Here is a 14,244-nt window from a genome sequence, read left to right on the forward strand (position 1 = left end):
TGGTTTGGGATAGCGCAACCTCTTCGGGGATAGTGGACATCATAGGTCTTACGTCAACTGGATGCATTAGCGAAACTGCTGAAACAGAGATGACAGAAAAGCAGGACAAACATACGGAAACCCATGGACCTCTCGATGATCTAGAGATGTTTCTTTAGAAGTTGCTTCTGCAAAACAGTAATTTTACTAACCAAACATAGTAAACAACATAAATGTCAACATAATCCTCAGACACACCATCTCATCTCAAACGAATACTTGCTATTTTTACAATTTTTTTTTTATTAATGTTCTGTAGGAAAACTTGTTACTGTTTTACACAACAAATACACTCTCCTTGTGCGGTTATCCATTGAAATTAATCGGGTCTGTGTTCTTTCCTATCACCTGCTTGGACTATGGACCAGATCACATTGGAGAATAGGGAAAGGAGAGCATTCCTTTATAAATCAGGAGTGCAGACTGCCTCATAAATTAATTTAAGACCCTAGGATTAGAATGTTCTAAAGACCATATTGGACTGCAGTAAGGGAGAGTGGAATTCCTAGGAAAGATTCATACTATATTGACCAGGATGCATTACAAGGTTTTGGCTACTATAAATAGGATTTACAATAACAATAATGCTCTGCTAGGCTTGTTATAGGGGATTCAGAAGAGTTGAAGGGTCATAATGCATTGTGATAAAGAGCCAGAGATGTCCATTTGGAAACAATTAATATTCCTTAAGATCTGGGTTACATGAACATGTAATGCAAGCCATGATATATGTATGGAGTCTCAATACCAGACCTACAAGGACCATAATGCATTGCAAGCTATGAGCTTCCACAGACCTTACACAAATTAATTACTAGGACTACAAGAACCACAATGCATGGTATACCAAGAACCTTATGCAATAGGCCTCCATGACCAAATATGAAATGCCATATGAGAGACAGGGTGATTCCTGGATATATTGAGGGGACTCCAAATCCAACAATGCCACAACCACTTGAGAAAGCAGAGTTCCTAACCAACTACTCCCCTTCCGAAAAATATCTGCTTCTGAGGCAAATGAAGAGAGGGACAAGCCGAGGTTTAAGGTAAGGGTTTCAACAATATCTCATTTACAAAAGAGAGCATTTGGTCCCATCAAGAGTCTCACCCTAAGCTTCATAGACTCCAATCTATAGGGACACATAAATACATGTGCTTTGTGTAGACATGATTCTGGCATTTTTCTGTGTGATGGTGTGTTTTAATAGTGTACTGGGTCCTCATATATGTGTGATAGTTTTTTGAATTGGCTATGTGTATGTACTTATATTTAGGTTGTGTGTTTTGTTGTCTATGTAATAGTCTTTATCTGTTTGGAGTTGTTTTTCCTTACACATGGAAACGTCTTCAGCTGTGCCTCAAGGATAGGGGAAAGTTGGGGGGCATTGTCTTTTCAGTCTTTTCGATCTCCAACCCCAGGCTTCGGATTCAAGAGGCAACCCCGCTCTCTCTCCGAAGTCTCTTGTGGGAATTGCCCTACACATAGAACAAAAATTGAGAAGTCTCTTGTTATTTCACATTGAACACCATGAGTGGTCTCTCCTCTCTTTTTTGCCAGGGACTCTTCTTATCTTGGTCATCCCCACCTTCAGATTGGTCATTGAGGTCCTCATCTGGGCTGGTCATAGAGTCCCTTCGTAGCTCACTAGTACTGCTGCGGGAACTGTCTCCTCTGCTGCGCCCTCTCCTGCTCATAACTGGACAAGTTTCCGAACCTTCATCCAGAAGTGGTGTGAGTGAGCTATCCTCCGGGGAACATCCACCTCCAGTCCTACTTTCACTCAGACTCTGTTCCCCTTCTTCAGCAAAGACAAGCTTGGAGTAAGTGAGTGAAGACGGTTGCATCTGTGACCTCCCAATTCTTTCATCTTGTCCAGGTTTTACTTTAATCTCATTGACATCTACCCCTGAGTCCAAGCTGGCATCATTACTGCGGGCTTTGTCCCCAGCCTGCAGGTCAATGTAAGAATGACGCACTTGGGCATTGGAACGTCCATCCAGTGAAACAAACCATGCTCTGGGGTGAGGCTTAACACCCAACTCCAAAAGTTTCTTCTCAGTCAAAGCTTGTAGCTCTCCATTGAGTTGTGCCATGGTGGACTCATTAAAGACCACTGGAATTGTAACTGAACCTCCCCAGCCTTTGCCATCCTGGTCTTGTGCACCAGATGCTCCCCCCTGTTGGTATGCATGGACTTGTTGCAGCAGCTGCTGGCGTTGGACGTGATCTTGAGGTGCAAAGTGATGAGCATGAGAGGTTTGAGTTGATCCTGACTCACTTTCAGACTGTTCATCACCCTGTCCTGGAGGGTTGTCTTCAGAGGACAACCGAACATAGTGAGCTGGGATCACCAAGGTGGGCATTGCATGTCGGTATCCACCCTCCTTCATGTGGTCAATTGACCCACAAAAGATGAGCTGGCCTGGTTGGGTTAAGGAGGTAGGGCGTGACAAGGGATCCGCTGACTGCGTCATTAGATAGTCTGGAGGCTTAGAGTCCCCTATCACATGTTTGAATGGTGGTGGAAGTGGTGGAGGAGAAGGAGGGGGATCTCTAACTCCTCCCCTGCCTCGTCTCCTGTGCTGCCCCTTGCCACCTGCCCCATAGTTTCTCTTTAGATCTTCTGAATCTAGCAGGTCACCAGAGCGGGCGGATTTCAATGGATACTCGTCTCGAGGACCTGGCCTTAGTGGGAGAGTATCAGTGGAATGCTGGAGGGAAGAACGTCCCCCAGACTTGCAGAAGTCTTCACGAGATGAATAAGCTGAACGCAAAACAGGTGTACGAAGGTCACTGTCAGCTGTGGACGTGGAGTCGAGGTGGCTGGTGCTGATGAGATTAAGATGAGAGGTAGAAGTTGCCTGGTCTCGTTTGGGTTCTGCTATACCCGACAGTTGCAGTTTATGATGCTGCTGTCTAGGTTTCAGACAACGTCGCCTGCGTAAAAGAAAGTAAGTTGTTAGATTTCAACAAAGATAGAAATCGATGACGGAAGTAAGAAAGTAAAGTGGTTTTAAGAGGTATGTGGATGATGAAGAAAGGAACTTGGAATAAATAAAGTCAATGCCTATTAGGCAGGTGGTGGTATGGGAAAACAAATATTTGACACAGGAAACAATGTACAGTAAAGAAGACATTACCTGCAATAATATATAAGAAGACAAAGCAGTATCAACACCAGAAGAGCGAGGGCACCCAGAATAGAGAGAAGGAAAATGGTGTGATAGCCAGCTATGTCCACACCACCCATAAGAGACAGCATTCCTGCATAAAAAAAAGTACAATGTCAGGAATAGACAGGCAATCACAGAATAAATATTAATGAAATCGAGCAAAAACGGGGAATAAGTGACTGAGAATTAGAATTGTGCATTCAGTTTGAAACAAATTGTATTCATTGAATTGTATTAAATGAACAATTAGCGAACAGTTTTCTTTGTTTCACAATTAAATTTTTTTAGAAATAAATAAATAAATAAATAAGAAGTTTAATGGTTAAAAAAGTTGATTGACAGTTAGGAGCCAATAAATGTTGATTTATTCACAGATCATGAGAGAAGTGAGGAGGGAAAGAGAGCAACATAAAAAAAAACAAAAAAAAACAAAAAAAAAAAAACTATGTTTATACATTATATATTTTATAAATATAGATTTTAGAGAAGCCTCTGATTTGACCACGTGAGACTCCTGGATGCCGTCAGGAATGGGCATGGAAGTCAGCACCACAAGCTTCTCCCGGTGCTGGATTCCAGGTAAGTGGAAAACATTTTTGCCTGGTTTTGAGCAAACTGAGAGGGGGACGCTCATCTAAGTCATAGTACCCAATAAGGCATTTTACACAGATGCACAGAGGGTTGGAGTAACTCTTTAATGTATATTGTTGAAATAGTTGTTAATGCAGCAGGGAGATATGATTTGCCACTGTTCACAGAAGGTTGAGATCAGCAATGGACAACCCAGGACAGCAGATTTTTGTGTCAAGTTACCTTCACTAAAACTTAGCATAACACTTTTAATAGTCATCTGGTTTCCATGACGTAAAACCAAGTTATTGGCAGAGGAAATTACTAAAATGAAAAGCAACGATCAATCCTCTAAACAGATGTGACGTTCACCCAGAATAAAGCCAAACCCTACTGTTGTTAAAAGTAGGGCAAATCTCACCTCTTCCAGTTGCCGGGATGGCTGCTGCCCAGTAACCGAGCTTTGGGGACACATAGGACCAGTACAACTGCTGTCCCTCTCTTCTCACCATGCCCATACCATTTCGAATCCACAGGCCTAGGAGGTGAGAAAGATGAATACAAGAAAGTAAAAATGAGGCAGAAAATAGAGGTGGGAACAAATAAAAATATAAATGTACATTAAAAGAAAATTCTTGCTTCAATAATTTCTTCGGACTTACCAGTCTTAGGTTCAAATCTCCAGGCAGGAACACTGCTGGACGTTGTGAGCCCAGAGTCGGGTGGCAAAGGAAGAGACAGCTGTACTGGTCCAGAGAGATTAACCTCGGAGCCATTACCGGTGAAAAGGTGAACACTGACTGCAGCCACCGGGACCAACTCAACCCAAGTTGTGCTACCTAGCAAGGAAAAACAGAGAAGTTAATCAAAGGTGATGCAAAGACGGAAAAGGGAATACAAGAGAAAAATATAAGATTATAATTCTTGAGGCAATGAAATAGAATACTGATGACTCTACCAATGCAGCTTTAAAATTATCACTGAAGAACACTGGGGTTTTCACAGAAGTATAAATATCTTCAAGGTTGTAGTGGTCTGCAAATATCTAATTTGGTCTTCAATACTCCTTATGTAACTAGTCTACTCTACTCCACTTTCTCATCTGATAAAAATATTAGCCTTCAAAATAATGGGCACCTCTTACTCTTATTGTTGTTGCTCCATTCGGTTCTTCATAATACCTTCTAGCACACCTCTTCTTCTCTGTATGGTGTCACCCTTAACAGTGACTTCATACAGAGAAGAACCTCAAAGATGATATAATATCAAAAATATCTCTCCAATTTAGGAAGTCAATCCAAACAAAGAGACAGCTACACATCGAAAGGCGAATTAAAGCAAAAATAATCCATTTTAATTTCCTAAAAGTAAGTTGAATGGTATAGGTACAAAGGGAAGACTGATGATGCCTACGTTTACTGAAATTGTTTTACGGAATCTATGGACATAATTTGAATCTTTTCTGATAACCAGCATTTGTTCAGGATACGACTTTGATTTCATCGAGGTATTTTCCTGCGTCTCTCTGCAGTTTGTCACTAAAACTGGGTCTCAGCCAGCGTGTTGCTGACTTTTACTTATAGTGAATGTGTCTAGCTGCATGCTCACATTATCGATGAAGATATCGAGTGATTCCAATGATTTTGACACTGTTGTAGGTATTTTTTTAATTCATTTTTTTATTTTTTTTTATTTTTTTTAATTTCATGTTTTTATTTATAAAGCTCTAAACAGATTCCGTAGCGCTGTACAATAAGTGGACTAACAGACAAGTATTTGTGGAAAGACAAGTTAGACACAGGAACAGAGAACCCTGATCGAATACTACGGCTTCAAATAAGCTGACACACCGTTTACGAATTAAACTTCTTTTTTTATTGTTAACTTTTCAAAAGTCCATTTGGCGCTGGAGTTGGCCTCTCAACCCCGTTACCTGCATTTTAAAGAGCAGAATATTCTATGTAGATGAGGCCAAAATTCTATGTCTGTTTACAATCATGATGAAGTCTCAGTTCTCTCGACACGTCCTTGGTCTGTGTGATACTGCCCTCATCTGGTGAATACTGTGTAAAGCCAAACAGCGAGTAATTCCTCTGCCTAAATCTCCTCTTGTGGCTTTTACAATTATCTGTCACAACCACCAAATGTATGAACATTTTCTCTTGAGGTCGATTTAATCTATAAAATTGTACCAGTGACATCACTAGCAAAAGTGATTTTTTTTTTGTTTGTTTTTTAAGTGCTCTTTCCTGGCTATTTATACTATGCTTTTACTCAGCCCCAGAAAGCAATAAACGACTATACACAATGCATTCTGGGAGCTCGCGTCATGCGTTGTACACCCAGTGCGTTCCCACTACATTATTACAGTTTATATCAGGTTATTGAAGACAAGCCGGTATAAGCTGAGATTATTAGAAAAATAGAAATGTACTGTAGGCATTGATACCCATATGACTAGGAAAATAAACACGTGCAACAGTATCCGTTCTTAAATGCCGCTATGCTATTTACGACATAGCATGGCACTTTAACCCCTTAAGGACCAAACTTCTGGAATAAAAGGGAATCATGACATGTCACACATATCATGTGTCCTTAAGGGGTTAAGCCGCCTTTTTTTTTTAGTGGATCACTATAAATTATGGTTTTATGATGGATTATCATCTGTTTATCTCAGCGATATGCGTAGCAGACTAATTGATTAACAGATATCAGTGTCGACTAGTCTCCGTGGTCTGAAAGTTTAAATTTCCAGCCCTTCACCATCCAGGTGACTATGGGCCACTACCCACTTCGACTTTCACTCCTCACCCCAATATTGAGCATTGTTTTATATTAATGCAGTTACATCACGTTATGACTGGGTTTATTTTTTAACATTTTTTCATGGTAGAAGATATAACAAATAAGATCTTCAAGCAAGAAATTAATGCAGAAAGAGTCAGCTGACCTCTTTCAGCCTATCACAGTGCCCATTGCTGGTATGAATCGGTATGGCTCGAAGGAAGTGTGTAATCTCTGCCTTAGCCACATCTCCAGTAGGGGCAGAGTTATGGGAAGCAAGGGACTCTCGTTCAATCTTAAACTGGTCAAAAATTATTTCATTACTTCCAAACTAAAACCTACTACCTATCCCAACACGGGAGGCATCTTTTCCATAGGCCCCTGACAGAATTCGAACAGCTCTGCATGAAACGCTCACACCTGAGCAGAGGAATTTTGAACCTCTACGCAATGCTTCTGTCATCGCAACAGCCTGTGCTCCTCAACCATACAACGCGCTGGGAGGAGGCCACAGGAGTAACGCTGACGGCCCCCCAATGGCCGAAAGTCCACATCTTAACACACCAAAGCTCACTGTGCTCCAAACAACAGGAACTCAATTTTAAATTGCTGACCAACTGGTACAGGACCCCCGCAAGAATTCACAGGATGATACCAACGGTCCCCGCGACCTGCTGGCGCTGCGGAGAAGACGAAGGCACGGACCTACACATCTGGTGGTCCTGCAGACACATAGTCCCATACTGGCAACAAACACACTTGCAGATCAGACACATCACCGACACGGATCTCCCGCTTCAACCGCTCCAGATGCTTCTTCACCACACGCCGATGCCCCTCTCGAAATACAAAAAATCGCTAACTAAACATCTGTTGAACGCAGCCAAACTACTCATCCCCATAAAGTGGAGAACTGCACTGATACCCACCCAGCAGGAATGGATGGTCAAAGTGGAGGAGATCCGCGGGATGGAACAGATAACGGCCTCACTACGCGGAACCACAGAACGCTACTTACAAACCTGGACGCCCTGGCTAATGTTCATATCTGGGAGATAGATGGGAAACAAGAGAACCTAAAGTCTACCACGAAAACGGGACAAGCGGCAATAAGAGATATACAGATCTTTGCGACGGGTTTGGGAACCATCCGTGTGCTCGGCTGGACATGGTGGGTGGGTGCGGGGGTTGATTTTCGCCCTCTATCACCGATGATCATAAATGACCCGACCCTCCCCCCCCCCCTACCTTTCCCTTCCCTCCCTCATGTCTCTCCCTTTCACGCTTTTCCCCGCCATAGGAAGATAAACCCGCAGTGGGCCACACCCACACACGACAATGCGCACCTCAAACCTCACCGACCAAAACGGCGCACGATCAAGACTAAATCACTCACCCGGCCAAACGGCAGGCATCCACAGAGGGACGAGGGCACACAGGCTGTAACGGGGAGGCATGTCGAGGTCGTAGACCCCGGAAACCACAGACACACTATCCACCACCGCATACGAATAACTCACAAGGACTTAACACAAGCCCGAACGAGACAGAACTTCCCAGGCGAGCGACCGACGTCCTAGAGACCAGTTTCTACCGACTTCAATAACGAGAGATGCTACGACCTAGCACCCCACCCACACGGGAGCTTAGCCCCTAACAAATAGATAGGGGGTGGAGAGGGTAGGCAAAGACGCATTACTTGACTCGATATAGACACTCATCTTTGTTCCGCTACCTAGACCTGACACACGTCACCTCCTCTAACTACATTTACTGAAGTAAAAGTTATACACACTAATGGAGGTCAACCTGCTGGGGGGACCGGGAACGGGGCGGGAGGGACTGGGAATCTAACACAAACTGTTTCCACCACCTGTACTGCTACACGCACAATGGCAAGCTTACTAGATAAACCTGCCACGCAAACCCAGTAGCAGCTATACGCTATCCCACCTACCAACCTATTACACGATGATTGACACTCCCTCCCCGCTCCCGGCCAGACGAGAAACACTCGGACCACATACCGGTCCCTCCCGCATGCACCTGACTCGAACCTACACTCGCACGGGCTAGCACGCAGCTACCGGTGGCAACGCCGCCACTCTTTTGACGCACCCCTTAGTTTATCTTAGGCAGTTAATAGCCAAGTCCCACTTGATGTTTCTAGTATGCTACTTTCTTATGAAACCGTTATTTAAGCATGTAGTCTTACCGAAAATGTATGCGAATTTACCAGAGACGGACACACACCACAGGAGATATACGCTGTTAATATTTTTTCTGAAAAGCTTGTAAACTGTTCTCCCCTATCTCTTTATTCTGTACCCCATTTACCTTTTGCATCAATAAAACGAAAGATTGACCAAAAAAAAAAAAATGATTTCATGTTAAACAGTGACAGGGGACCCTAGGCACCATAACCAATTCAATGAGACGAAATGGTTATAGTGCTAATAGAGAAACACACACAGGGATATGTACTGAAGTGAGAATTCAAAGAGAATTTCAAACTTAAGCTCAAAATAGCCGAACAGAGAAAATTCTCAGTTAGCTATGTTTTTGACTAGTCTAGCCTTTATACATTATAGTCACCAGTGCAACTACATGTATTCCTGACCCTATAGTGTTAACACGACCATCTAGCCCCCCTGGGCCCCTCATGTCTCCATAAATATAGTAAAAATCTTACTGTATTCAAGCCTGAAGCTGTAACTCTGCATGCTGTTAGACTCAGGAAAAACAAGCAGTCTGCTGACATGTGATAGCCGGATCCAATCACAGTGCTTCCCCGTAGGATTGGCTGACACTGACAAGGAGGCAGATCAGGGGCAGAGCCAGCATTATTCAAACACAGCCCTGGCCAATCAGCATCTCCTCATAGAGAGGAATTGAATCAATGAATCTGTATGAGGAAAGTTCAGTGTCTTCATGCAGGGGGAGGAGATACTGAATCACAGGATGCTCGTGCACAGCAGATCTGAGTGGATGGAGGCATATTATGCCTCCATCAACTCAGAAGTCCCTCTGGTTCACTCTGAGTGACTGCAACTGGAGGTGTTCCTAGCTTTCAATGTAAACACTGTATTTTCTCAGAAAATACAGTGTTTACATGAGAAAGGCTGCAGGGAGTTGTTCAGGTGACTATAGTGTCCCTTTAAATTTAAAATTCACTTTGATTTGTAAAGGTTGAGAGGGAGGCATCTAATTGGTGGGCTTATGGAACAAAACCCAGTGGCTGTAAACTAACTTACACACTGCAACAAATGTCTGTAGGTGCCTAGAGTATAGCATTAGAAGTATCCCATAATACCAAAACAGTGATTGAAAATATGATCTTACTTTACGTAGCCCCTTAATGCCAACCAGTAGGTTTCCAAGCCAGGAAGGGTTAACATTTTTCAGACAAATGCACATCTTCATTGCGATGTGCAGTTGGATTGAATTTGTGCCCAGCTAAGGACCTTTTTTTGGAAGCTTAATAAATGTAACTAAATATGGTCTCATCTCCAGTGCCAGAATAGTAATTAACATGCTACAGTAGTGCTAATTACACAACCACCCATTTCTCAGTCCCAGGAGCAGACATGTAAAGTCACTTTGGAGAACAATGTCCGGGAATGTCCTCGTCTCATCCCACTAGAGATGGATGGAGTAGCCCACTTGCTGGGAATGCAGTAAAAACCAAGAAGAATTGAATCTGGGAGAAAGTTACGTTTTGTACATTTCCTCCAAGGAAAAAGCAAAATATCACTTTGGCACAGAAATAATAAACAGCAGTACTGGTACTAAATCTTCTTTAAGAGCTGTGAAATGGGGTAAATATAAATGCAAGAAAATTGAGAGGAAACCTATTTTTTTTTTTTCTAATGGAGTTTTTCTTGAAAAATTAGATAAAAAAAAAAACAAAAAAACATTTTTAGTAGATATATCCCCAAAGAAAACATGCATGAATTTCTTCTGGATGTTTTCTTCGGAGGTATATAAAAAAAAATGTTGTTGTCTGCCGCCTTTGCAAGCTCGACCCCTTTTCCCCAGCAGACGTTCAAATGGTCAAGAATACTCCAATCAGAGGCAATCTGAAGTGCAACAGTGTCATTGTTGTAAACGAGGGGCCAAATATACTGGAAGGAAGGCTCATACACCACCTGTGAGGTTTGGAGAGCACAGGTTCTACCCATTGTATCACCAGGGTCATTGCTCTCATGCAAAACGTTGGTGATGAGTAGATCTTTCGAATGCTTACTGGACAAAAAAATGGATCTTACACCTCTCCCTCGCAAGTAAAAAGAACAGGCGGCAACCAAAAAATAGAACTTTTTTTTTTTTTAAATACTGCCTCCCCACACACAAAACATACATACACTTCTCTCACAACACACAGCATCCACACACAACCTAGAAAACATACCATACAATATGCCCATTCATGCAGTACACACAACTTACGGACATGATACGCATAACCAACACACACGCACACAGCCACCCCACACACAAAACATACAACTTAAAAAAATGTTTTTTTAAGTAAAACCCCCCAAAATATATATTTTTTTGAAGCAATCTTCTCCATGCCATTTTTATGAATGTATCCAGTGATGGCAAAAGGGGTGGCTATAAGGCTGGCGAGTTTTAGGAATATCCAGGCCACCCATAAAATAAACAATGAATACTAAAGGTGGAATAAGACTTTTGAAATGATTATGCAATTAATTACTGTCAATAAGAAATGATTGTGAAATGCATGGGAACAAGCATCTGTCTCACAGGCATAACAAGAAATTAGTATAAGTAGAGTATCCCACATGGGCCTCAGTTTAATAGTTATAGATAGATGTATTATTTTTGGATAAACTTTTAAAATGGTTTAATATTTTGATATGTTATGATATTTCAGTCTCAGCTATGTAAACGTTTAATTTATTCATTTATTTTTTTATGTTTTTAATCGTTTGGAAAAAAAAAAAAGTCTATCCAGTTAATATAGTTGAGACTGTAAAATATGAACATAAGTTTGAGAGGCTTTGCAATATGGCTATTTGGGCTTAGTACTAGCTGATACTCCATAAATTCCCAGGTTAGTGAATAGGCCACGCAATAAACATCGACAAAATGAAAACCAAATACGTAGGGTTCTTGCTTGTGAGAACTTAGTCTAAATAAAGGACTCAATTAATTAGGAATCACTAATCTCTGTAGAGGACAAAACAGCAACAGAATGGAGCAATCGCCTAAGGCTTCTGTTTTGCTCAGCAATAAAACTCAACTCTGTTACGTAGTTACAGTGTGAAAAATACGGCCTACAATTTAATTTTTGAAAAAATATATATTTCTTTACTAAAGATGAGATAGGACAAAAGAATTATGTTCAGTCTTCGGTAGTGACAAAACAAATCATATCATTGTTATGCCATCATTACTTTTCTCTCTTGGATTCCACCTGGTTTCTCTCGGTTTAAAGGTTAGTAAACTGGATTTTAGGTGAAACTATTCTGCAGCTGTGCCGGGAGCTGGCCGGTTACCTATCAGTTTCATGAAGGTGACAACATGGACCATTGATGCATTATTTTATGGACCTCTGTGTGCAAATTGCTCCATAAACAACTTTTAATTTTATATTGCAATGTGTACACAGTGGTATATAGAATAAAACGTCAGTATATTTGGAGTTATTTTGGTACGGATTGTACAATCTGCCCCATTATAGCCGAGATAGGGGCATACAAAAGGGGCACATACTCCATTTGACTTACTAGTGAAGCACAGCTAAACAAGATGGGGATTCTGTTGGTATGGCAACTGAGAGACCGTGCAGAAGAAAATCCACTTGGTATTCTTGCAGGTGGCAGGACCACAATGTCATATCACTGCCCCTCTCTCCTTTCACACAGCACCGGTTGCTGGAACCTCACTGAAGAGTCTGGGCAGCGGGAAGTGCATTGCAATACTGATCCAGATAGGAGGATAGGCATGGGCAGATCAGAGAAGGATTAGGATCACACAAGGCCCTGACAAGTTACCAGTTTAGGGTATTCATTACATAGGGCTGTCGAATGTTGCCCATCTCTAAATCTTGGGCCCTAGGTGGCTGCCTAAGTTTATTTTATGGTTAATCTTGGTCTGGGAGAGATAAATAAGCAGCACTTAGAGCAAGGAGGACACAATTATGGTTGGAGACAAGAATACGTGAGGAGAAGAGGCACAATTTAGCATGATCTGGTTCTCTATAGATGCCAGATGACCCATGTCTAGTTTGAGTCCAGCTGACCTGGCTCTTAATAGACTCCAGATGACAACGATTCTACAGACTACTGATGATCCAACTCTCTACAGATCCAAGATTTTGTGGATATCTAAATATCCAATTGCTAACTATAGCCCCAACGAGACAAGGCTTTCTCTGAGCTAAAAGTGGGTGGAATAACTTTCTATAAGTAACGGGCTTTCCATTGACTCGAGGTGGAATTCATCTCTACAGACTAAATGTGGTCAAGTTAACCTCAAGAGAACCAGTCGATTTGTATTAAGCAAAGGGCTTTTAAAACTCCCTATCTCTTACATTATGCTCATCTTTTAAAAAGAAGTAGCCATTTTTAACCAAACTTAACGGGAGTAAATGTATGGCCTGGAAAGTAGACAGAACTGGAATTCATTTTGCCCATAATTGTTTCAACCACATACATCTACAAAACCAAAATTAGGCTACACTGACCACTCCACTACTGAGAAGCATTAGATAATGCGCACACCTGTCAATACTCAAATGAAACGATGGTTGATTGACCTTAAGAAGGTATTTGAGAGCTCGTTTTACAACCACATAGACCTTTCAGTGCCTCCATGTGGGTCCACACAAACTATTAGTTTAACACACAGTTTTCAAAGCAGGGTTCACCAGAACACAATCTTTGATTTTATTAAAGACACGGAGGCTCCTATTATGCTTCTCTTTCTTTTATTTTCCCTCAGCAGCGAAGAGAGAAATGAGTGAAAAGAGAAAAATATATCATTAACATATATACATATTCAACATAATCCACAGTGCTACATAGGGAACCTCCCCCTTTCAGTATATAAGGTGTAGCACTCTCTTCCTCTTCCTCTTTCTTCGCTGCTCCCTCAGACCAGCTAAGTACATTTATTGACTATATCATTGTACTGTCACCTATACCTACTCTGCCTGCAGTTTTATCTGCAAGGTTTGGTTTCTAAGTTTTATTCATTCCTTATACTGTTTTCTTCTTTCCCTTGCCGTTTCGGCAATCGTTATATCCCGCCTACCTTTATCCTCGGCGGTCTTTCACACCTTCTCGGTTCCGCCGCGGGCGCGTTCTGCGCATGCGCGGACACTCGCGGCGGCCATTTTAAGCCTCATTACTCGGCGTGTCTTTACTCCGAGGAGGCTGCTTGACCCTGCTCTTACCGGGTATTTTTCTCTCCTGCTCTGTCCTTGTGCGTGGGTTAAGCAATCCAGCACCTCTGTCCTTTAGCCTACACTAACTGCTAGCCTGTTACCATGCAGTCTGCCTGTGGTGATTTGAATCCCCACCCTGTCCCACTTAAGGGTACCACAGCATCTGATTCCCAGGCCGACTCCAACCTTATAGGTTCAGAGGAATTCCAATCCCTCTTGGACACTACTATGTCCACCTCTATTAACAAGGCTAT

The 14,244-nt window shown here is 42.1% G+C and overlaps 1 protein-coding gene across 1 annotated transcript in view; it reads right to left on the minus strand.

Annotated features, from left to right (window-relative positions):
• Positions 1-264: 264 nt before the first annotated feature.
• FAM171A2 (family with sequence similarity 171 member A2) overlaps positions 265-14,244 on the minus strand; it is a 44,015-nt gene continuing 30,035 nt past the window's right edge. The window contains exons 5-9 of the mRNA XM_063459307.1: positions 4,449-4,625; positions 4,208-4,324; positions 3,184-3,307; positions 1,629-2,980; positions 265-1,518 (exon numbers count right to left, since the gene is read on the minus strand). Of these exons, the coding sequence (XP_063315377.1) occupies positions 1,436-1,518; positions 1,629-2,980; positions 3,184-3,307; positions 4,208-4,324; positions 4,449-4,625 (1,853 nt within the window). The 3' untranslated portion in view covers positions 265-1,435. The remainder of the gene's footprint in view (positions 1,519-1,628; positions 2,981-3,183; positions 3,308-4,207; positions 4,325-4,448; positions 4,626-14,244) is intronic.

This window comes from Pelobates fuscus, chromosome 6, assembly GCF_036172605.1.
Source record: "Pelobates fuscus isolate aPelFus1 chromosome 6, aPelFus1.pri, whole genome shotgun sequence".
Lineage (NCBI taxonomy): Eukaryota > Metazoa > Chordata > Amphibia > Anura > Pelobatidae > Pelobates > Pelobates fuscus.